This window comes from Anabas testudineus, chromosome 22 (genome assembly GCF_900324465.2).
Source record: "Anabas testudineus chromosome 22, fAnaTes1.2, whole genome shotgun sequence".
NCBI lineage: Eukaryota > Metazoa > Chordata > Actinopteri > Anabantiformes > Anabantidae > Anabas > Anabas testudineus.
Genome location: NC_046630.1, coordinates 4,066,033 through 4,087,855, shown reverse-complemented (window position 1 = coordinate 4,087,855; position 21,823 = coordinate 4,066,033). Strand labels below are relative to the sequence as shown.

Genomic DNA, 21,823 nt, shown 5'->3' with positions numbered 1-21,823 from the left:
AAAAATAAAAACATTGAATGTGGTTGTGTTTTTTTTTTTTTTTTTTTTAAAGAGCTGTATGTAAAGATGTTCACAAACTAAACAAGATTAATACAAACATGACTTTTATTTTCTTTGATTCATTCACAATTTAGGAAAACTGCTTCAGAGCTTACGTCACAAAAATACAAAGACAAAAGCAGATGTTTTCATAATTTAAATTTCCATCTATTGCAAATAAATTCATCACGTTCAAAATGTGAAAACCTGCCTTGCAAAGGAGGGTTTATCAATTTATTTTAAATGTTCCTAATTGCATCCGAGTTGGCACCTTTACTTACTTACTGTGCAGTTTGGATTCTGTAAGAACGACGTCGTAATGAAACTGCTGTTACATGAAATGAGGTCGTGTCCTGATGCTGTGACAAGTCTCCAGTCGGGTTGGGGATTAAGAGGCACATTAAAACATGAGCCATGGAGATGTCCCAACCATGAGGAGATTCAGCAGCAGGACACAAACACCAGGAGTTTAAAGGATCAACTGAACAAGTCAAATCTACTCTGCTTCAAATCGTCTTTTGCTGCAGAAGAAAACAAGTTTTCCTTGAAACCAAACTCTTCTTTAATAAGAAGAAACAAGGGAAAAGATGAAGTTTGACTTAATGGGAAACTCATCCTTCGTCTACTGACTCAAAACAGATTGTGTGAGAGTGCCAAATAATTTAAGGTCATATTAAAATGACCCTCTCTATGCAAAGCTATTTTTTTCCTTCTCAGGCTGATGAGCTGCTAACCTGCTGGGGGGACAGGGGGTTATATTTTAGGGCAAATTAAGAGCAGACAGCAGCTTTTTCTAAATTGGGTTCTTGTATTTCATTATCTTAATTCTTTTCATAAATAATTATACATAATTCATAATAAAAAAGCAGTGTCCATGTGCAATTACAAGACAAAGTCAGTGTTTTTCAGATTTAGTTTAGAAAAAGTCTCTGGTTAAGTTCACTCAGAGTCCAGGTGACAATCTAGCAGCATCTCACTGGCACTCAGGTCCACCGCGTCATCAAAAATAGAGTGAATCATCATCTCCCATCCATCATAAATCGAGTTTTCACTCACACACCCATGGCCTCATTAACACCAGTGTGGGGACTTGACAGTCGCCACATGCTGGTAACACTTTGGTCCCGGCTGGTAGATCAGTGCATTCATCCGCTCACTATAACGCGATCTGGCTCGTTTAAAATTACATAGTGGCTTTGAAAGTTTTAAATCCATCCAGAACTTTGACCACTGAATGAGAAAACATTTCCTGACCTGGTCTGTAGCTGCTCTGCAGAATCGGACAGTCAGTTGAGTTTGATGGGCAGGTCCACTCCGTATTTGCGGAGGAACTTGTTGTGGTTGTGATCGATGGACCACAGAGGAGGGAGGTGTTGAGGTTGCATGGTAGTGAGGAAGTGCTGCCTCCAGCGACGCTCCAGGTCCATCAGGCCCCGGAGGCCGTACTCAGCATAAGCTTGCACCACCTTCAGGCCATGAGGCACGTACGCCTCATTGAAAATCCTTCAGAGGAGAAAAGAGATTGTGTACAGATTACAGATTATGTACAAAGAACAGCCTGAGTAAGTAACATCAGACAGTGGAAGTGTTTTGTTAGTTTAGTTCTGACAAGGAAAAGTCAAAACTTACCTCGTCTCCAAACCAGCAGCCTGCTGCAGTACTTCGTCCGTCAACTCCTCCTTCTCGTTCATGTCGAGGAAGTTTTTTATCAGAACCTGCAGCTCCTGACGCCGCTGCTCCGGCAGACTGTCACCAGCTGTGAGCAGAGCCCGAGCCGCTGAACGTACCCGCCGTCGGTCTGAATCTTCCAGCAGGCGAACTCCGTCCTCGCAGCCCTGAGGGGCGGCAAACTCTTCAGCCAGCTGCTGCTTCAGGAAGCCGTCATGCACATTGGAGGCGGCATGGCAGCTGGTGCAGAGCAGCAGAATGTCGTGTGAGTTGTGGTCCTTCATCTCTGTGGGAAAATGACGTCTGTACTCATGCGGCACAATGTTTTTCCTGTGGGAGCAGAATAAATAAGTTATTCACATCTGACTTTGGTAATTACACACCACTCCATAATGAGATGCTCCACGTTAGAAAACGTGACTCCTACTGTGAAAGTGTTTACAGTGCTCCCAGCAACTGAAGTCCTCACACCTAAATGACTTCTTACTTTTAAAGTGCTTTTCAGTGTTTTATATTATTTGAAATCTCTTCATTCAGACTGTCAGTTGCAAAAAAAATCATGACATTTAGTCATTAATAAACAATAAAACTAAAATAAAAAAAGTTAATTTATTTATACGTCTAATATAGAAACACATTTTCCTAAATGGACAAATTTCAGAAAATAATCCAATTATAGATAAAGCTGCATTAAAATGTAAGTATCAAGCTCAACATGTCAAACCTGATGTAGGAATCTGCTTTTCCACAGACTACACAGAGATTCTCTTTGGCAGTGAGGTAGTAGTCCTGCTGGGAGTCAGGACGTCCTGACGGCTCAAACAGCAGCCTCACTACAAAGGGATCTTCACTCTGAAGCACTGGGTCAGAAACAGAGATAATGCAGTGATGCTACTAGATTTCTAATTAGCCAAAGCAGAGAGAATCAACAGTCTTCACCAGATGTGACCAGCTGCTTTTCTTAATTGTTCATCTCATGTAACACACACATTTTTGTTTTACTAAATGAAGACGTCTCATTTCTTCAATTACAATGACTCCATGTATTAAGTCAAGCACATAAAAAGGAGATTTTATTGTGTTTCCAGCAGCACTAAAGCTGAATGCATCTCATGCACTAACAGATGGAGAAATGCAGCTGCTGACATGCTGATTTCCTATGGCTATTATACACAAGTGCCACAAGTGGTCCGTGCAAATGGACCAACATTGTTATTTCCTCATCTCAAGACAATGAATTAACAATAAATAGAAGCTAAAGTATACAACTTTTACTGATGTTTTATTATACAGATCATCCCACTGTTTGAGGGAGATCGAAATCGAACAAAGGCTGAAGATATGTTAGACTGCACTTGAATCAGTGAGGAAAAGAAGGTAGACGTTTTATATTGTAGCTTTAAGTAGGAAACATTTTTTACACATTGAAGTGATCCAGTGTACCTCCTATTCCTTTATCTAGGTACCATTTGGCTTTCTTCTTGTCGCAGGTACACAGTGGCTGACCATCTGGAGCATGGAGGAAGCAGTTATCATAGAGAGGAGACTTCCTGTAATGATCAGAGGGAAATGTATCAAGTCTTCAACCCTATTTAACATTATTTTATTTTTATCTGAATCTACATTTGTATTGGTTGATTAATAACAAAATAAAATTTGAACTGTAACAGATGCTAAAACCTTTTAATTAAATATTAAATTATGCAGTAAGGAACTGGCATTTAGGATTTAGTTATATTTCCGACTCCCTTAGTGATGGAACTTTTTATAGGCAAATAAAAACTCAATTTTACATATTGTGACAAACTGTTTCTTGGCTTTTCATAGCGTGTCGTCTATTCTCACCTCGCAGAATAGCCCACACCCAGTGGTTTCCTCTTGTTATTCTTTCGAGGGTCTGGGACTTGCTGATCTCCAGACTCTGGGCTCTCATATATGGCTGGTTTCCGCGTTCTCCGCCTCCTCTCTCCATCAGCAGCTCTGTCGTCTCCATCTCCTCGGCCTCTGAAGGGCACATCCACCAGGCCCTGGCAGCAGGCAGCCAACTCAGCGTAGGAGCTCCCGCTGGAAGAGGCGGGTCCAGCTTCAAAGCCAAAGCCGAGGAGATGGAGGAAGAGGGCGATGGAAATTTGGGCATCTCTGGCAGCATAAGTTATCTACAGGAAGCAGACAGCACAGATTTACAGGAAAAGTAAGCAACTTCCCCATTCCCATCTTTTAAATGTTCTTTTAATGATTTCCTCAATGTTACTTCATGTAGAAATAGTCTCCTGGATGATGTTATGGTCACAACTTTCAAATATTTCAACACTGTTACGGATAAATTGTATTTTTCTCATGTTTGACAAAACAGACCCAACTATCCATGTGTCTGAGATGCTTCTACTAATATAATACTATAACCAAGTCATGTGCAAATTACAGCTGCCTGATTTCAGAATACTTCATTGCAGTTCTGAAGAAATGTCACCTTGTCCAAATGTATCCAAAAATTGACCAATAATAATTTTTTTTACAGTAAAAACTGTAAATCCATTTCTTTAACTGTCATTTTCCCCTCACTGTTTTGCAGCGCATATGAAGGATTTAAGCTCTGCGATTGGATATTTCTTAATAAATGCAGCATTTATTTTTTTTAGGTAGGTGCAAAAAATGACAAATATTAAAAATGTGAAGAGCATGAAAACAATAAAATTGCCACCTGCTCCATTGTCAGTTCATCTGCCTCCCAGTCACTGCAGCGCAGCTCCAGGGATTTATCTAGAGACACATTCAACAGATCTGCTGCCAGCGACTTCAGACTGAGGCCATTATTCACTTTCGCTTGTCTGCAAATTAACACAGAATTGAAAATAATCACGGTGCAAATTTCATAATACATTCTCACAATGTGAGACAAGCAAGAGGGCTGAATCATATGTTCTTTAAAAACACAGTCAGCAAACAGCAACAGTCAAATAGTACCTCTGTCGTAGAGCAAGGTAGCGCAGGTCAACAGTACACGTCAGCGACAGACCATAGTCACGTGTCAGACGCTTCCCATCTTCATAACAACCAACGCCAACTTTCAAAATATGGGGGTCCCGGAGTACTTCAATTAAGCTGAGTGGTACTTGCTGCTGGTCATTTCGAAATGCCAGCAGCTTCACCAAGACACAAAGACCAGAGTATGAAGCCAACTGTAACAGGGAGACCACAGAGGCTCGACCCTTCATAGATACCTGCAAGAGGAAACAGAAGCCAGGTCAGATAAGGATGGGACACATTTAAAATGCAACCGGAGGGACTTTCAAGGAAAAGTCCACCCATCAGATGTTTTTACCAATATAAAAAAATGGATAAAATACTGTAGCATGTGCTGAGATTTTTGCTGAATTGCTGTCCATGCATGGAAAACAGTAGTAAAACTCCTTCAGTTTTACTACATCTTCAAGTGCATGCTTTATTTAACCATCAGTCCAAATACCAACGATTTGGGGCATGGGGAAACTTGAGAATGTTAAGTGTCTTTGTTGAAAACTGCGTGGATTTTTCCTTTTTGTATACTGAAACATGCAAAAGGTATTTCTTACGCCTTTGGTCTTTACCCATTCACAGTCAAGCCCCAACACAGGGAAGACTGACAGCTCCTTTTGCAGCAGTGGCCACAGCTGCTGCCACTCTTGTTCAGAGCTCACCATCACTGGTTTCACCCCCAGCAGCTGTTCACAAGATGGTATCTGGACAACAGGGAGTAGTGTTATGGTCTGACACTCCACAGCCTTGAGTTCCTTCTCTATGAGCTGTGGCGGTTGGATGCATGTCAACTCCTTTTCCACAGGACACGGAGCATCCACGGGATCGACCACCTTCTGGATGAAAGGCAGCTTCTTCCTTCTTGTTCTGTAAATTCGCCATATGAGCAACCCTCCTAAGGTTGCCCCTAGTACTGTGGTTATAACAGCAGTTAAATGCCCTCGATGAGACATTGTTGACTTGTGGTTATCTTAGATCAAGGCTGAAAAGTGCAAACCTAGAGTCAAAAAACAAAAGCACTTGTCTTCAATGACCAGATCTGAAAGTTTGAAACAGCTTTTTAAATAAAACAAAAGTGATTTTTCACCTATAACTGTTTCAGTGGAATTCCATGTAAATGTGGCTCTGTGTCTGTGACCTGGACAGGCACTGCATCTCTCTGGAACAAAACACAAAATAAAAATAGACAGCTACAAATATCTTCTTTTTAAAAATCAAGACAAAAATGCCACAAATGCTGGTTTTAGACTCAACTACCACCATTTTTGTTTGTTCTCTGTTACATCTAAAATTAAATATTGTATGACAGATATTGGAGTTTATTTTACAGAATGATTAACTGACAAACTAATTGTTGGACTCATCAATAAAAAAAGTGACCTTTAGTTTTAGATTGAAATAGGATTGAAAAGTATATACTGCACATTTCACATCTGCAGTTTATTTATAAACACTTATATAAAAAGGCTCAAACTACAAAACAGAAAGAATCGACTCTGGTGAGATGTTAAATACTTTTGGACACCAGGACAGTAAACTGCTTCAAATATAGTAAGATTATTTATTTATTTTATTTTAAGTTCTGAAACTGCATCTCACTCTGCATGTGTGTACTTAGGTTCATTTAAGTGTTAAAGAGAAATACAACCCTTCCTGGACTGGATGTGGGGATGCACATTAGTGAGACCACTTGCAGGTGTACATGGACCTTCTCAGCTGTCTGTATTGTGTCTGTTTGAAGATATAACTCTTGTACAACAGGTATCAAAACAAGCCAGACTGAAAAGAGAGGGTAGCTGCTGGGCAGTATGAAACAGTCTGTGTGAACAAATACCAAAGTACAGGATAATAAAATGTTTTCAGAGCCTCTGCTGACAGTTGGGTCACACAACTAACTACATGGACACAGACTGTTGTTGAACTAAATTGCTAACTTGCTAACTTGCTAATGTTGGTTTCAGCAACAGTAGTTCACTAACGTTAGATAAAAACAGGAGCCGAGTTATCCGCTCCACACTTTTAATGTTGGGTTAACTGAAACGACTTTTCAACTCCATAAATTCTGTGTCTGTGTGAGTTTATACGAGGCAGCAAACTCTTGCTTTTGCTGCGATTTAGGCTTTAACGTTAAACTAAAACGTAATGCTAGCTAGTTAGCAGCTTGTACAACTTCTGCTAACACTGACGGCTACGTTAGCGTCATAACAGCAACAATAACAACAAATCGGCAACGATTTCCTTCAAATAACACAATGACTGCCCATCATTAGTTTATTGTAAGGCTCCCGATCAGCTAGCTTCTCGTTAAATCGAAGTTAGACCGACGTTAGCAGCGATAACTACACGGCTAACTGACTAGCGTTAACTAATTAGCTAGCTAGCTCAGTCGTTAACTGGTTTGCTTGTGGAGACTGTGCTGTGTCTCTTTCCAGTCTATATTAAATTTCTCTTACCGTAACCTAAAAGTCCACTGAGATGCTTCACCTCACCCCACAATCAGTCACAACCCAACATAAACCCCCAACACCAACCGTGGAGGGGCTGCAGCCCTCCTCAGACTGAGTTGTGATTGCACAACAGCTCAGCAGCACTTTTGTGCACTGATAGGTGTTTTCTGGATCTTACCTTTAGGTTATTAACCAACACAACTCCAGTTTCACACATGTACACTTGTCTTTGCTGAAGTAATCCACATCTTCCGGCCAGTATTTATAACGACGCTGCTGCACCGGGTCTCTCTCTGCAGCCAGCACCGCCTGGTGGAGAGATGGACCAACACCACAGCAGACTGTTGGTGCAACTGGAAAACTACAGGTGAGATTTTATAATGTTTTAATCACTATAAACAGTAATTAAGTAAATATACTTAATTACTTCCCATCACAGGGTTTAGTGTATTTTGCATTATGTGCTTCTAAGGTTGTAACTCACCATTGATTTTAATAATGACTCAAATCCACCAACAGTTTTCTATTGGATTGTTTAGTCTATGAAATGTTATAAACTACTGTATTTACTCAGCAATTTCGTCAACCAATTAACCAACACATTTCAGCTTGTTCCACAACAAATTTCACTCAATCTGTGCACAAAACATCAGTATTCACTGAAGACCAGGCCACATTTTCCTCTACCACCATCAATTTATTCAATCTTTCAGCTTCAGTATGTCTCCAAAGAAGTGGAATAAAGAAATGAAATAATTACAAAATGGAAAAATAGATCAGAGAATAGATTATATTCACAGGTTTGATTTAAAAAAATAAAAACATGACAGAGAGAAATCAGACAGTGAGAGATGAAACCGTTTTATCTCCCTGTAGTTTTCTGTTGACCGTCAGAACCACGACGGGCTAACGGAGGTCACGGCAGGTCAGCATGCGGCGTCTCAGTTACTGCAGCACCACAACTGACTCACCCATGTCGATCAAGGTCATCTGTGAGGTCAAATCATCTACTTTAGTGCTTGTGCAAAGTAAAAATTTAGACATTAATTACTTAAAAAAAAAAAACACAGGAGATGACACATCCTATTGTTTTAAATAAAAAACAGAATCGTTACCACGCACACACAAAAAATGACAATGAAGACAGAATAAGTAAAATGTTAAGTACTGATGTGTACTGAACTAGGAAAAACTGAGCACAGGTAATAGAGGCAACCATTTGGGCACCACCACCATTGCTAGGTCCACATTGATTGTTGCTGCAATGATAACCCTATTTACAGTGAGATGTTCTGCATCCAATCACAGAATGCATAGACGACAATAAAGAATAAAATAAAAATAAAAACATAAAAAAACAAAACACAAAAGTAAAGCAGCTGTCCCTTCACAAAATCTCTTTACATCACATTAAAAATTAGCACTGCTGTGATCTGTGTGTACAGTATAGATTCTTTATATATATATATATATTTATTTATTTTATGTATAATATATACGGTAATTTCATGAATATGAACATAAACTCGTCTTATTTTAGCTAGCCTGTGCCTTTGGCAAGATTACTTACAACTCTTCTGTTAAATTCCAAAGCTATTTAAAATATACTTAATGCATAAAAATAAAGATTTTGGCATTGTCTCACTCTATTCTTCTGATTGGGAAATTATTAATGACAACTTCTCTCCTGGAAGCTGAGTTCTCTCAGTGCTGCAGTTCCTCTGCCAGGTGAGGGAGGTCTCGCCATGTCAACAGGGGGCGCCGGGAGCTGGACTGAGCGAATGAGGGCAGATGGTGGGAGCCACCACAACTGGATGAGCGGTAGAGAGGTGACAGGGGGCTGGGTGTGGCTCGGCACAGATATTCCACAGGGTTATGATGACCTTGCGCTCCACAATACAAACAAAACAATACAGACAATGGTAATGAAATGCCTGGGGGGCTGCACCCTTGTGAACAGCAACCTGTTATGTTTTTTCTCCCCTCACCGCCACGCAGAGTTCTGCTCCCTGTTGATTGTTCCATTCCTCTCAAATATCGCACAATTCTTTTCTGCCCTGCTGAGCTTGTCCACTGAAACGGAGATTAAGAGAGGCAAGAGGAGATTCCCCTCTCTTCTGTAGTCAATTTTCCACCTCCTCAATCACCTTGATATTGTCCAGTACTTTCTCATCTCAAACACTGTCCTCAGAGCTGAATCTCAAAGGTCTTGTGCAGCTCAGTAGAGAAGGGATTTGTAGGGGAGGGTGTTGTGCGCTGGCGCGAGCGGCTCTCCAAAGCTGCCCACTGGGCCTCAAAGGCATCTTCCTGCTGCTGGGGTGGCTGATTGGCTGGGGAGGATGTAGCTAGCTGGGATGGAGTGGCCCAGTTGTCTGCCCCATTAAAGGTCACACTACCATTGGAAGGCTGGAGGTGAGCTGGGTTCATAGCAGTGGGCTGTGGGGGTTTCATGAAAGGGCTGATGTTGGCAACAGCCTGAGCTTCGTGTTGGGGTGTTGTAGAGGCAGGGACAGGGAACGACTGGGGCTGTGTTGCTGAACCGAACACATTAGCCACCATCTGCGAAGGAGTGATGCCTACCACTGGCACACTGGGATGAGGGAATGGCAATCCATTGGCCATTGGGTAGGAGGCTGGAGCCTGAGCATGAAAGGCAGGCTGGCGAGGGGGCAACATGGGCACAGCAGGGGGCAGAGAGGGCATGAAGGCCACTGGGGCAACAGAGGGAAGAGGCGCCACAGGCATCGGCACAGGGGCAGGGAAGGGTTGGGTTGGGGGCGTGGCTGATGCCATGACTGGAGTTGGCTGCGGGGCTCGGACAGACTTGGTAACTTCTTCCAACCACCGGTCTGCTTCTGATGGTGTGCGCTTGTGAGAGGGCATGGCTGGGGAGGATGTTGGGGCAACTACTATGACTGGAGTAGGTGTTGACCAGTCACTTCCTGTTGTCAGAGAGCACACAGATAAGGAAAAAAAAAAGAGTAAATAAACATTTAACACAAAGAACTAGAGGCAATTATCCTGCTGATAAAGTCTATTCTGATAGTGAAGAGATCTTAAAGTTCTATAGTTAAAACAAACATTTTTCTACAATTTAGAAGCAAAATACTCACATTGAACATCAGAAATCATCCTTTAGAAGTGTAAGTTACACTGAATCTCAAAAGATGTGTAACATGTCTGTGCGCTTTGATTTGACTCCTGGAAGGAGGACTAATTTACACCCAAATTGCAGCAATCAGACAAAGGATTTACTTTAATTGCACAAATAAGCTCTGTGTCACCCACTGCTGCAGCTCCAACTGCTGCCTGTGCCAATAAGTGAGCCAAATTAACAAAACAAACTACAATGACTAACAATATGTTGTTTGCAGCAAGCACCTGCTGCTTCCACCTCATGCAATATTGCCTCTCCCACCCTCTAAGTGATTCTGACACTGAGTGGGACCAACAACGTGCTGTCTAGTTTGATAAGAGGAACTTTATCTTTGCACTTACTTAGAAAGGAGGCCTGCTGTAATGTTCCTTTCTATATCTCAGTGCAAAGTTTCCAATTGAAACTCACTGAAAAGCTGCTTACCTGGCTGTGCTGAGGCCGGGGCCCCTGCTGGAGTCTTAGCCCAGGGGTTAGTTTCTCGTGCAGGCAGAGCAGGGGGCAGGACTGGGGGGTTAGCAGAAGCAGCAACAGCAGCAGCAGCAGCAGCAGCAGAGAAGGCAGGAGTGGTGCCGTTCACTACAGCAGGTAATAAAAACAAAAGCTAGTACAAGCAAGCTTGTGTGTCTTTAGTCAGACATGCAAAATCTTACAGTGCAGTTAATTAGCAGTCCTAACATGCAGTGATCACACATATAAAAACGTACTTACGACAAACTGTGAGCAGGCACACATTTTAATATTTAACTTGCATGCAACATAAACATCAAGTCACTGCAAGACTATTCAGTTCCTATAGAACTGAATTAACAGGAAATTCAGCAGAAATGTAGGCCGTAAAAGAGACTGGTGCCCAAAAAAGCGGGCCATAGATCATTTTTGCCAGTCATGTGCAGTGAACAACCGGTCTATTAATGTTTGCTTCCTCTTTTAACTACTGACTGTGGCAGTTTGGTTGGAATAGATGGTAAGCCGATTACATTTATAGTCTATAAACTTTTGTTTAATAACCACAAAAAGCAAAAGGAAACAAGCTGCAGTTTGAGTCATTTTCAGTTCTAATTAGTGCTACATGACAACCCCTTCCTGACTAATAACCATAGCAGAACAACAATAGATCTATAAAATTCAGGGCACAACACAGAGTCAAACAGCGTCTGTATGAGAACACAGAACCCATCAAGTGAATCGTTGACAGTGTGGATTTCCATTTAAACATTAACTATTAAAGACTGATGAAAAGCTTTTACCTGGTGCTACTGGAGATTGTGGGGATGACACTGGCTTAGTCATTGGAGCTGAGGAAAAGGGGTCCTCTGGGGGTGCGCTGAATGCTGTGGTGATTTGAGTGCATAACGAACTGATGCTATCGCTTTCTCCTTCTACCTCTGGGACTGGATGTAGAACACCACAGAAAAGTTAGTGTAACTACCACAAACAATATCACTGATAGGTGCATCCTTGCAAATAACAGTTGTATTTTAAGCTCATGCGAGGACAGGGACAGCTATACGGGATGCCAGACTCACCTGTGTTTTTGATGGGGAAGTCAGACTTGCGCTGCATGGTGGAAGGCAGCTCATTCATGCGCAGTGACAGCTGTCGCTTGAAGGGAGATGTCTTTTGACTGAGTGCCGGGAACCCTCTGAAGGAGCCCTGCCTGGCGAGAGCCTCGGCCGGTGCATGTCTGCGCGGTATCGCCTGAGGTCCCAGGGTGGACACTGAGAGAGGCGGGGAGGACGAGGGTGATGGGGAGCCTCCTGTCTGTTGTGCTGAGGAGTTTGTCCCACTGGTGGTGTTCCCAGCAACCTTCACATCTGTCTCTGCTGTAAGAAAAGGGCAGCAGTCGGACAATAATACTCCAGCTGCAAAGAAAGTCCAAATAAACCCCAATGGAAGTTTCTTACCAAAACGAACAGATCTTTTTATAAAACATAAGCCAAACAAATAAGACTATAACATAGCTGGAAGAGGGATTATAAATAAAAATCCTTTCTTAACTAGTGTGGAGGTTAAAACAAATACAAACCTTTTTTAGAATCCTGTAGCTGCCTCATGACTTCCTCCCGCTCTGCCGCCTCTGTCGCTGTAGTAACACGAAATGAGCCCTCACGAGTGAAAGTGGTTCTGTTGGCGTCAAAGGTTGCCGTGACTCCACACTCCTTCTCCCGTTTCTGTTTTCGTTCCAGACAGGCGGCGAATGCACAACCAACCGCATGACTGAGACGCTCTCCCTGCACAGATACAATATGGTTTACAATGGATTTCAACTCCAATTGGAGCACATCTTTTTAAAGGCTGCCACAACATTTTTTGGTTTATTTTATTGGAAAGAAATGTTTAATTTATGTATTGTCACATCCCTAGTAGTGATGCTGCAGAATGATTTCTTACTGAGTCTTTGATGGCCATAAAACAGTGGCAGATCCAGCGTCGCGTGGTACCATCCCTGCAGATGTACGAAAACGCCCTCTCAAAGTTCCTGTCCGGAGCACAGAATGACACCTTCTCTATTGTCTGGTCCAGAATCAGGTCCTGCAAATAGATTCATTATCACATGCTTAAAAACTAAGATCAGGGTTAAGTGACTCTCACACAAGTCAATTCAAAATGCGTGCTGAATGACTGTATAGTGAGCAGTACTTGACGGAGAAGGCCTGGAAATAAGGGTTCTCAAATAAGACTGAAGTGAACTACATTTACAAGAGAAAGTAATGGCACTATTTTCCTGCAACACAGAATGATAGTGGAAAAGGTAAATGCAACAGTGCTTTAATAACAGCTTGCTTTAAGCCAGTTAAAGCTTTTTGTGGTGGAAAAGACTGGCAATTTCAAGTACACAACTGCACTCAGAGTCTAACATTTTGTAAAACAAAATTAATGGCTAACTATCCATGTTAGCAAAATTAACTAATGATCTCTACAAAATACCAATACATTCAAAAACAATAATTAAAGATAGCCGAAAAACTAAATGGTATTGCTGAACGCTTTTTAATGTTCTTTGGTGTTTTTTTCACAACCAGTTGTTAAAATGAAATGTTAACATGCTTGTTATGATAGCTTCAGACAAACCATGAAGTCAGTTCACTTGTAGTGCGTAGGTGCTGTGACCAGTCAAAAGAAAAAGTAAAATCAATGTGTGATGCAGTACCAGGGCTGTCCAGCAGGTGTCAATATAATATTTAATGTGATACTGTTTACTTAAAACCTATTATCACCCGCAGGTGCACTGAGTACATATTTTCAAAGAAGTCCTTGTGGAGGTCACTAGACTGTAAGTATAGTTGCTCAACAGCCATTATTAACTTCTGCAGCTTCCGCCTTCAAAGCTGCTAAGGACACGTGTACTTCCTCTGGCAGCTCATTCAGATCAACCCTATGATAGAGGACCGAGGGGACTGTTTACCTTTGTTTTGTCGTCTACAACTCGAAGCCCATCTGCAGAAACCCACAACACGGCTCGCACTGCCTTCTTCCCAGCCTGCAAACAAACACAAGGACAGGAAAGAGTTAAGTTACGAAACAAAGAAGGTTTTCCAGCATTTCCATATCCCATAAGATCACTTCCCTTTGTACCAATCCTTAGTACCTATTAATAAAAAAAATAAAAATCAGTCAAAATACACACACACACACGCACACACACACACACACAGACAGAGAAAGCACACCTGCGAATAAAGAGAAGGTGTCAGATAAGAAAGAGACTGGTTTTGAGTGTTCTGTCATTCACAAGTACCCAAAATTTAATAAAAGAAAGAAGAAGAAAGGTATGAGATTTGGTGCACTGATGCAGTCGACAGTGGTGTCCCCTTTAGTTAGAATAACAACAATAAAATATTTGTGTGCACAAAAGGAATCATTAGGATCCATTCACACAAACTGTTCATTGTTCCATTCTTGGTTCATGGAAGAAGGGCTGAAGGAAGAGAAGGCACGCCTATTAATATAAAACACACACACACACACACAAAACAGTGCCCTGCCCCAACCTAAACCACCCCACCTGTTCACAGACACATGCATCATTGTGTTTGTCTCTCTCCAGACAGATTTCTAACCTGTGTGTGAGTGTGTGCATGTTTGTTTCTCCCAGCCTTCAGACGTGATCAAAGGGTGAAGTGTTATGAGGGAGGAGGAAAAAAATAATAATTATGCTAATAATAAAAAAAGAAACACACTCAAAGCACACAAAGCAATAACTTACTTTTGCAAAGAATCCTTTGAAGAATTTCCTGTCCTGGAAGTGGATGTGGTAAAAGAAGAGGGTGGGTGAGAGAGATGGAGGAAATGGGGGGGAGGAACAAGGTATGAAAATGTTACCTACGAAGTTTAAAAATTGTCTGGAGCCCACAGGGAGGGATTTGATTTTGGGGTCCTTTTTTTTTATTGGTGAAGTGTAAGTTGGGTTATGAGTGAAGGAATGGATCAGGTAGGTCCACATGATTTCATACCGACAGGCGTTTTGATGGGTTATACTGTGGTTGTTATTGTCTTTATGATGTTAGTACTACCACACTGAAAGATTGAAACCATATCATCAACTGTAACACCAGAGCCCAAGAAATGACACCCCTAGGTTCTTCCCACAGTTAAGGCAGCATATCAAGCTGCCTGGACAGCTGATATAAAGATAGTAAAACTCCAGGTATGGGTCTGTGGAGCCCATTTTATTTTTTCTCCTCTGATTTCTAGACCAAGACGTGGTCTTTCCATGGTTGTTTAGCAGACAGAAACAGGTTCCCACAGACAGCTGTTTAGCCTCTGAGTCAGGCCTGTTAGTATTACCCAGTCAGTCAGAGTTAGAGGTCAAGTTTAGGCCGCTACAACCACAAAGAAACCACAACCAGACCCAACATAGTCTTAATCCTCCCTTTTTCCCCGACTGAGAAGTGCTCTCCTCCCCATAAGCTGTGAAAAGGAGTGCCACTCTGCTCCTGGTACACAGCCACGGTGGAGACGGCACTCCGAGCACTGTGTTAATGCATGATTTAACGTGTTAACCAGCACTGGAGATTCATTTGAAATGAGCTAAGCATTTGTTAGTGTATGCGTGTTTGTGAGAACCATAAAGACATGCAGATGATGACGGAGGCTGCGTAGCTAGTGTTAGTAAGTTATGGTTAAGGGAGAAATCTCTATGGGGATATCAAAACTAGAATGGGAGGGCAGTGTGGGGGGAGAGGGATTTGAAGGCATTTCTCTGCAATAAAAACCTGCTTAAAAAGACAAAAAAAACTTATAACACCGACAGAAAGGTAATACAATATTCAGGTATTCAGTGTATGAATTGTGATGAAACTACATAAGGGAAAAGATTGGTGGGCAGAAAGGAGAGCTGAGTTTTAGAAGATCAAGGTCAAGCCAACACGGCAAAAATTAGAAAACTGAACCAGGAATCATTCATTGTCGCCAACAAGCGTTGTTTCTCTGTTGATGAAATGTTTTCATGCTTACTTGACTTTTTATTAATACACAACCAAAATCTTTTACAACTAACTGCTGGCTTACTGTAACACCCACAGGATGTGCAATAACGAATCAGACATCTTGTGTAACATCTGTTGCACGCCTAATTTGTGTAACTCACAACTTACAACATTTATAAATGTGACAAATCTCCACCGCAAAACAGAGATGTTACTTTATCTGACAGGTAGTCTAAAACCACCACCCAGCAGGGAATTGTAGGAAGGAGATCATTTGCATAAAGAGCACACTCCTAGTGTGCGTTTTAAATCAGGCAAACACAATGTCTTAACTCGTGCAACATGTTTTAATCGGCCCTTCTCCTTCTCCAACATCCACAGCCATTTTTAATTACATCTAAAATAAACCGCTCCTGTGTATGACAGAAATTTTGAAAGTAGCCATGGAAATGGACCGACCATGGAGCTGCTCACGCTACATGAAACCTGGTCAAAATTTCTGATCCAACCAATCATCCAGGAGCAGGACTGGCAGATTTTCAAACCATGTTACACTGAGATTTCACTGTGACTCTGTGGTATGTTGTATATACTGTCTGTCACTGATGCACCCTGAAGCCACTGGGTGTTGATGTCAACATAGAATTTTAATTCTTTTAACTGGTGGAGTGCCCCACCCATCTCCTCTGGGAAAGGACCCAAGTCACTATGAGCTTTGAGTAATGGCAAAAACATTCCCATTGCCTTGGCCAGCAGACAACAGCAGCAGCAGGAAGTGATGTCACAATGATGCAAAAGGGCAGCTTGGAGGTTGATGGTGCTGCAGTGCAGCCTCCTCTCTCATCCACCCCTATTGTCCCCTCGGTGTCACGGGTCGCAGAGCTGTGAGAAAACTCATTATCGGCCCAAAGGCTGGTGGGGATACAATGGCGTCAGCTCAGAGACACGGCTGTCGACTGACAGGTACCCACCAGCATCCACCCCTCAGCACAGGGCACCCACAGGGAGAGATAAACACATTTATTTCAATTTGTTTCCATGTTTTTTCGACTCATGCATCAAAAAGCATCCACTCACTGTTGTACTTCATCTCTGTTGTCCTTTTGCTGTCAGATTGTGTTGGTCTTGGGGCTGCTGTTGGGTAATTTTTTGCTCATTTTCCAGAAACAGCATCCACTCGTCAGCCCACATCAGATATTAAAAGCCTGCAAATGTGGGTCTGCTTCCTGAACAGTTTAGTTATTAGTTCCTGGAAATAGAGTCTACTGGTGAGTAGCATTAACTCACATTCTCAATTCTCACTGCTAGAGACTGTATTCGTTGCCTGGCAACAGTTGGCTTATTGAAGAGTCAGGGAGGATAAACTAGGATCTATAAGGGCCTCGCTAATTGTAGATCTCTTTAAAGGAGGGTGGCCCTGGTCTGATCTGGACAATCTAGCTCTGACATGGATAACTATGTTAGAGGCAGAGACAGACTTGCTGTCAATTCCCCAGCTCCCTTATTCCCATAAACTCATTCACTCATTATAACAAAAGATGTCTGTAAAACTCACTTCACTACTTCGCTTCAGTAACAAACTAACGGTAAAAGAAAAAGAAATGAAGAGTGGTGGAAATTAAGGGTAAATTGAAGTGTTTTTTTGTTTTTTTGCTTCGCTGCTCAGCTTCTGTAGGCTGTTAGTGAATATTAATAATCTTGTATTATGAATTTTTAAAACATGAAGATTTAGTATTTGTAAAACTTTTCCTTCTCCTGTGTCATGGCATCATTTTTATGGGATATGGAAGGAGGCCAGCAGGAAGTGTGTAGGGGACTGCAGATAGACACAAATCTTGAAGAGAATATGTGCAGCTCTATTCATTAGAATGAATGAGCACCATCTTGGAACACAGCACCGACATTGGCATTTCCTGTAAGTCACGACTCTCAGGCACACAGGTAAACTGCTATGTCAAAGCCAGGACATGATGAAACCAGTTAGCAGGAGCGTAACAATGGCAGTGACATCACTCATCATTTGTTGTTTTTTTATGGAAAATCTGTATGAGAAGAACTTGAAATGATACCAGGCTGACTCATATTTTGAAGGACGCTGGAGTTAATTTTCTCACCGTGTTTATAAACGCAGATTAGTAAAATCTTACAAATGAGACCTGTGGGTAATGAGGAAACGAGGGAGAATAACAGTTGAGAAGCAAGAGAGGAGGAAATGTCACTAGGTTGAGGTCGGTCAGATAGTTGTGGCCTGCAGGAGGACACAAGGCAGAAGTACCCGTCTCTCCTTTTGAGTTGGCTCCATTTTGTCCGCCTTGTTAAAATGACTGTAACTCAATAAGACTGCACAGCCTCAGGCTCTGTGTACGCCATGTGACCTCATCAAGCATCAGTGTGAATGTACTGCTGTGTGTCTTTACTAAGCCAGTGTGTGTGTGTGTGTGTGTGTGTGTGTGTGTGTGTGTGTGTGTGTGTGTGTGTGTTCGTGTGTGTTCAAGTTGTGTTTATTCAATGTAGGAATATGCATGTTTGTGATTGTGTATGTATCTGTCTGGCTGCACTTTATTCTGTGTGTTTCTGTGTGAACACATTATTTGCCTGTGAGACCTGTCAGACGGTGTGTTTCAGCTGTGTGTGTGTGTGTTGTGTGTCATAATACAAATATGTGCTGTGCCATATTGTGAGATTATTTAAATAATGCATAAATTCATATAGACACATGTTGCAATGAATGTGCATGTATAAGTGTGTGTAAATATACTCTAAGTAATGTATATAAACATAGTGCTATTTATGTATGCATGTATGGCACTGTTTTTCACACCAGCATATGTGCTGATGTGTGAAGGATCCTGCTACTGCATAAATGCGAGGCTGTGTGTTCTCTCTTGTGTTATATAGCTTCTGTTTATTATCCCACTCGATTTTAACTAGTATGAAAATTTAAGTGTCCAATAAATTGAACCAATAGAATGTGACACCATTCCTAACTAGGTTTTTCAGTAAATCGTACTAACAAATGGATCTCACAGCTGAAGTAAATCTTCAACAGCAAACTGAGTTGTACATGCACAATATGACTAAAAGATCCCTTCACACTGTTTTACGTGGCAAATATAGAACAGGCACTGATAACAGGGGAAATGTGAATTCTCAATTAGTCTTACTCATCTTACTTGGAAACTGAAAGATAAATACAGTCACTTCAAGCATGTGTTTTGTAACCCTTGCTGAGACCAAATCTGATTTTTTTTCTCCTCAACAGACAAAGCATACAGAGTCAGACCCCATGCACAGACCTGCCGACTCAGGTTTGGCTCTGACTGAATCAGGCTCATTTACCCACAGAAGTCTAAGAACTGGGTGGGGCCTTGGCAAACAAAATGGAAGAGTAATTGCTCCACTTGCTTTCCCCCTTCCCCTCCCCAGCTCCCCAAACTGGAATTTGTTCTTTTTACGCAACTCTGCCAGAATCTACTGCATCAGGAAGTAGACACCAGCCTATCTGCTCCAGCAGAGACAGTTTACAGGGAGAATAACAGAAGCTCAGAACAGACCCTGACACCCCTTGAGGTTGTCTGAAGGTCATGCTGGGTGGAGACCCTCACTGACAAATGGTAACAATCGGCAACACTCAGTCACTATGTAGAGAAAACTAAGAAGGAATAAACACTGATGGAGAGAGGCAAAATGCATACTGACGGAAAAAGAAACAGGGCTGCCACAAAATAAATGTTAGAATAAGTCAGGAGGATGTTGGTGTCATAGAGAAGGAAGTTATTGGAGGAAAAGATAAGTGAAAGAACAGAGTAAATGGAAGTAGGATGTCTGGTGCTTAGCAGCCTCATTCCTGAAAGAAGAAGAAAAGAGAGGTTTTCTAGTATAACCTACCGTCTTCAGTCGCTTCACTGCATCTTCACAGATGTGCATCCCTCTGGACTCTTCCACTTCTACATGACCCAGGTACTGCAAGGTAGGCACAGACAGAAATAGAGAGAGTATTAGTAATACTGTGACAAGGCTTCCCTTTGGCTGTCTCTGATAATGTTTAAGTAAAGCTACAATAATAAACTTTGAAGAAGAGTGGGTATTTAATTTAAGGGTCCAGATAGTCTAATATCCCCTGGTGATTTATACTACTAATTAATTACCATTTTGAGGTCAATCGCAGTTTAATTCCTCCCTAGTTGACCGTTATTACTGTCCACTGGGAAAAGAAACTGATCCTGAGAAATATCACTGACCAAGAGACTTAATGCAACAGCGTGTCATTATGTGAGGAAGGCAAAGCACAAGAAAAAGAAACCGCTCATTCATCAAACACTCAGCATAGTCAATATCCAATCAACTTCTGTTCATGTGGAAGTGGAAGCCAGACATTCAGATATTGTTTGGCTCATAATAACAAAACAGTTGTGGTCAGGCTATTTAATGGCTTCGTCATTTAATGACTTTCTAAACCTTCCAGCAACTTTTGACCTTGATGTTGATAGTATGAATTGTACATATATCTTACTAAAAGATCACAAACAAAAACTGATGTCACTAAAATCAACAACAAAATACAACTCAAAAGTTGATGAAATACTCAAGTACAACTGTTTTTGATGTCATTCAAAGATTACCAGGTTAATTAGTAACAGGTGAGGGTATCATATTTGGGTATAAAAGGAGGATCCACCTGAGGCTTAATCTCTGCAAGTAACAATAGGCCGTGGCTCACCCCAAAACATTGTTAGAGAACTGTCAATCAGCTAAAAAATATACCTATAGTACAAGACTGCAAAGAATTACAGAACAATACAGTACATAATATTGTGAAAAGTTTCAGGGACACTGGGGAAATCCCAGAAAGACAGTGGAAACGTGTGTTCTGCAGTCAGACAAGTCCAAGTTCTCTCTTCTTCAGGTAAGATGTATATGCCACATATTTAATGACTGAGGTACTGTATGTGTTACGACCAGCACTCAGCAACTAATTCATCCAAAACTATCCATCATACTCAGAACTGGAATTGCAAAAAATTATAAATAACACCATATGTTTGTTCCCTGGGGGAATTCCTGTTCATTTAATAATGATGTTGAAATCCAACAACAATGAGTTTAACGACTCACTGAAAGTGACAGGATGAACAGAAAAAGCTTCCTTCCAGCTTGAACCTCCCTCCCTTCTTCTTCCTTGACCTGAAGCAGCATCACACCCTGCTTTGTGTCACTCCAGCAACATCCCTGACCGCCCAAGAAGCCATTGTGCGTGCAGGACGGGAGAGGAAGTCCTTACCCTTTCCTTACAGATACATGCACAGCGACTGACGCTGACCCACGTCTGTCACCCCCACCCTCTGGACCTGCTATTCTGAGAGTGTGACGCCACAGCTGTGAGTCACACTGTTGGTGTGTTACAATACACATGTGTACACATGCTTATAAACAGTAAACACACACTGAACACACACAAAAAATAATTTTTATTAAGGACAATACTGAGGGTGAGCAGGCAGCTGTTGGTAGTGAGGACAATGAAAGCAGCAGTAATGCTAACAAGGGATCAGCTAGAAGACATATAGTGACTGAGGTGAGATGAGTAAATACAGGAGAAGCTTAAACTGACCAACAGAGGCTTCATCGGGGCATCTTACTCTATCCTGTTAGTAACTAGCCAGAAGCCAACAATCTGAAGGCCAAAAATTCACAGTTATCATGAACTCTTCCAAAGCAGCTTGAAAAAAACAAATCATGTACATGTGTAGGGTAATTTGGTTCTGAAACCCACATTTGTCTGAGGGCTGACTCTAGGATTAGTTTCTCTCAGCACTAATCCATCCTACAGTGAGGAAGGATTACAGGTTGTTTATATTTATATATATCGTCATATTATTATTGTGCTGTTATTTATGGTGATGACAAGAGACTAACCATGAGATCCTGCATTTACGTTTCTCTTTCACTGGGGTTTATTATCCAGCAGTAAAGGGTCAGCACAGGCAGTGGGGTGTGCTTAAATTCACACTGTGTAAACATTTGAAGCAGCCAATGATAAGCTATGACAGAGGTCAAGTCAACAGCCA

The 21,823-nt window shown here is 41.6% G+C and overlaps 2 protein-coding genes across 17 annotated transcripts in view; both read right to left on the bottom strand.

The window, feature by feature from the left end:
- Positions 1–87: 87 nt before the first annotated feature.
- On the bottom strand, positions 88–7,457 carry exd2 (exonuclease 3'-5' domain containing 2). Of its 3 annotated transcripts, none has more exons than XM_026340223.1 (10): positions 7,348–7,457; positions 5,810–5,881; positions 5,280–5,719; positions 4,672–4,928; positions 4,409–4,535; positions 3,553–3,863; positions 3,151–3,257; positions 2,432–2,567; positions 1,669–2,037; positions 88–1,542 (listed from the first exon to the last, which is right to left on the bottom strand). In XM_026340223.1, the coding sequence occupies exons 3-10, from the start codon at positions 5,673–5,675 to the stop codon at positions 1,326–1,328; spliced, it is 1,920 nt and encodes a 639-aa protein (XP_026196008.1). In that variant the 5' UTR covers positions 5,676–5,719; positions 5,810–5,881; positions 7,348–7,457; the 3' UTR covers positions 88–1,325. The 3 variants fall into 3 exon arrangements, with proteins under 3 accessions (XP_026196008.1, XP_026196010.1, XP_026196009.1); XM_026340225.1 differs by having other exon boundaries at positions 5,295–5,719; XM_026340224.1 differs by lacking the exon at positions 7,348–7,457 and adding an exon at positions 7,176–7,341.
- Positions 7,458–7,851: 394 nt separating this feature from the next.
- The window catches only part of numb (NUMB endocytic adaptor protein), a 36,559-nt gene continuing 22,587 nt past the window's right edge, over positions 7,852–21,823 (bottom strand). Inside the window, exons 3-12 of one of the 14 annotated variants that reach the window (XM_026339198.1) lie at positions 19,644–19,718; positions 14,534–14,566; positions 14,388–14,423; positions 13,733–13,807; positions 12,718–12,858; positions 12,353–12,557; positions 11,853–12,188; positions 11,574–11,717; positions 10,750–10,902; positions 7,852–10,111 (exon numbers count right to left, since the gene is read on the bottom strand). In XM_026339198.1, coding sequence (XP_026194983.1) covers positions 9,357–10,111; positions 10,750–10,902; positions 11,574–11,717; positions 11,853–12,188; positions 12,353–12,557; positions 12,718–12,858; positions 13,733–13,807; positions 14,388–14,423; positions 14,534–14,566; positions 19,644–19,718 — 1,953 coding nt within the window. In that variant the 3' untranslated portion in view covers positions 7,852–9,356. The other 13 variants (XM_026339200.1, XM_026339205.1, XM_026339206.1 and 10 more) reach the window with 13 other exon arrangements.

Coding starts and splice junctions, on each gene's coding strand:
- exd2 (XM_026340223.1), bottom strand. CDS start 5,675: ATGTCTCATCGAGGGCATTTAACTGCTGTTATAACCACAGTACTAGGG. Junction 4,536..4,671: donor TACCTTGCTCTACGACAGAG/GTACTATTTGAC, acceptor GTTAATTTGCAG/ACAAGCGAAAGTGAATAATG. Junction 1,543..1,668: donor GCTGCTGGTTTGGAGACGAG/GTAAGTTTTGAC, acceptor TCTCCTCTGAAG/GATTTTCAATGAGGCGTACG.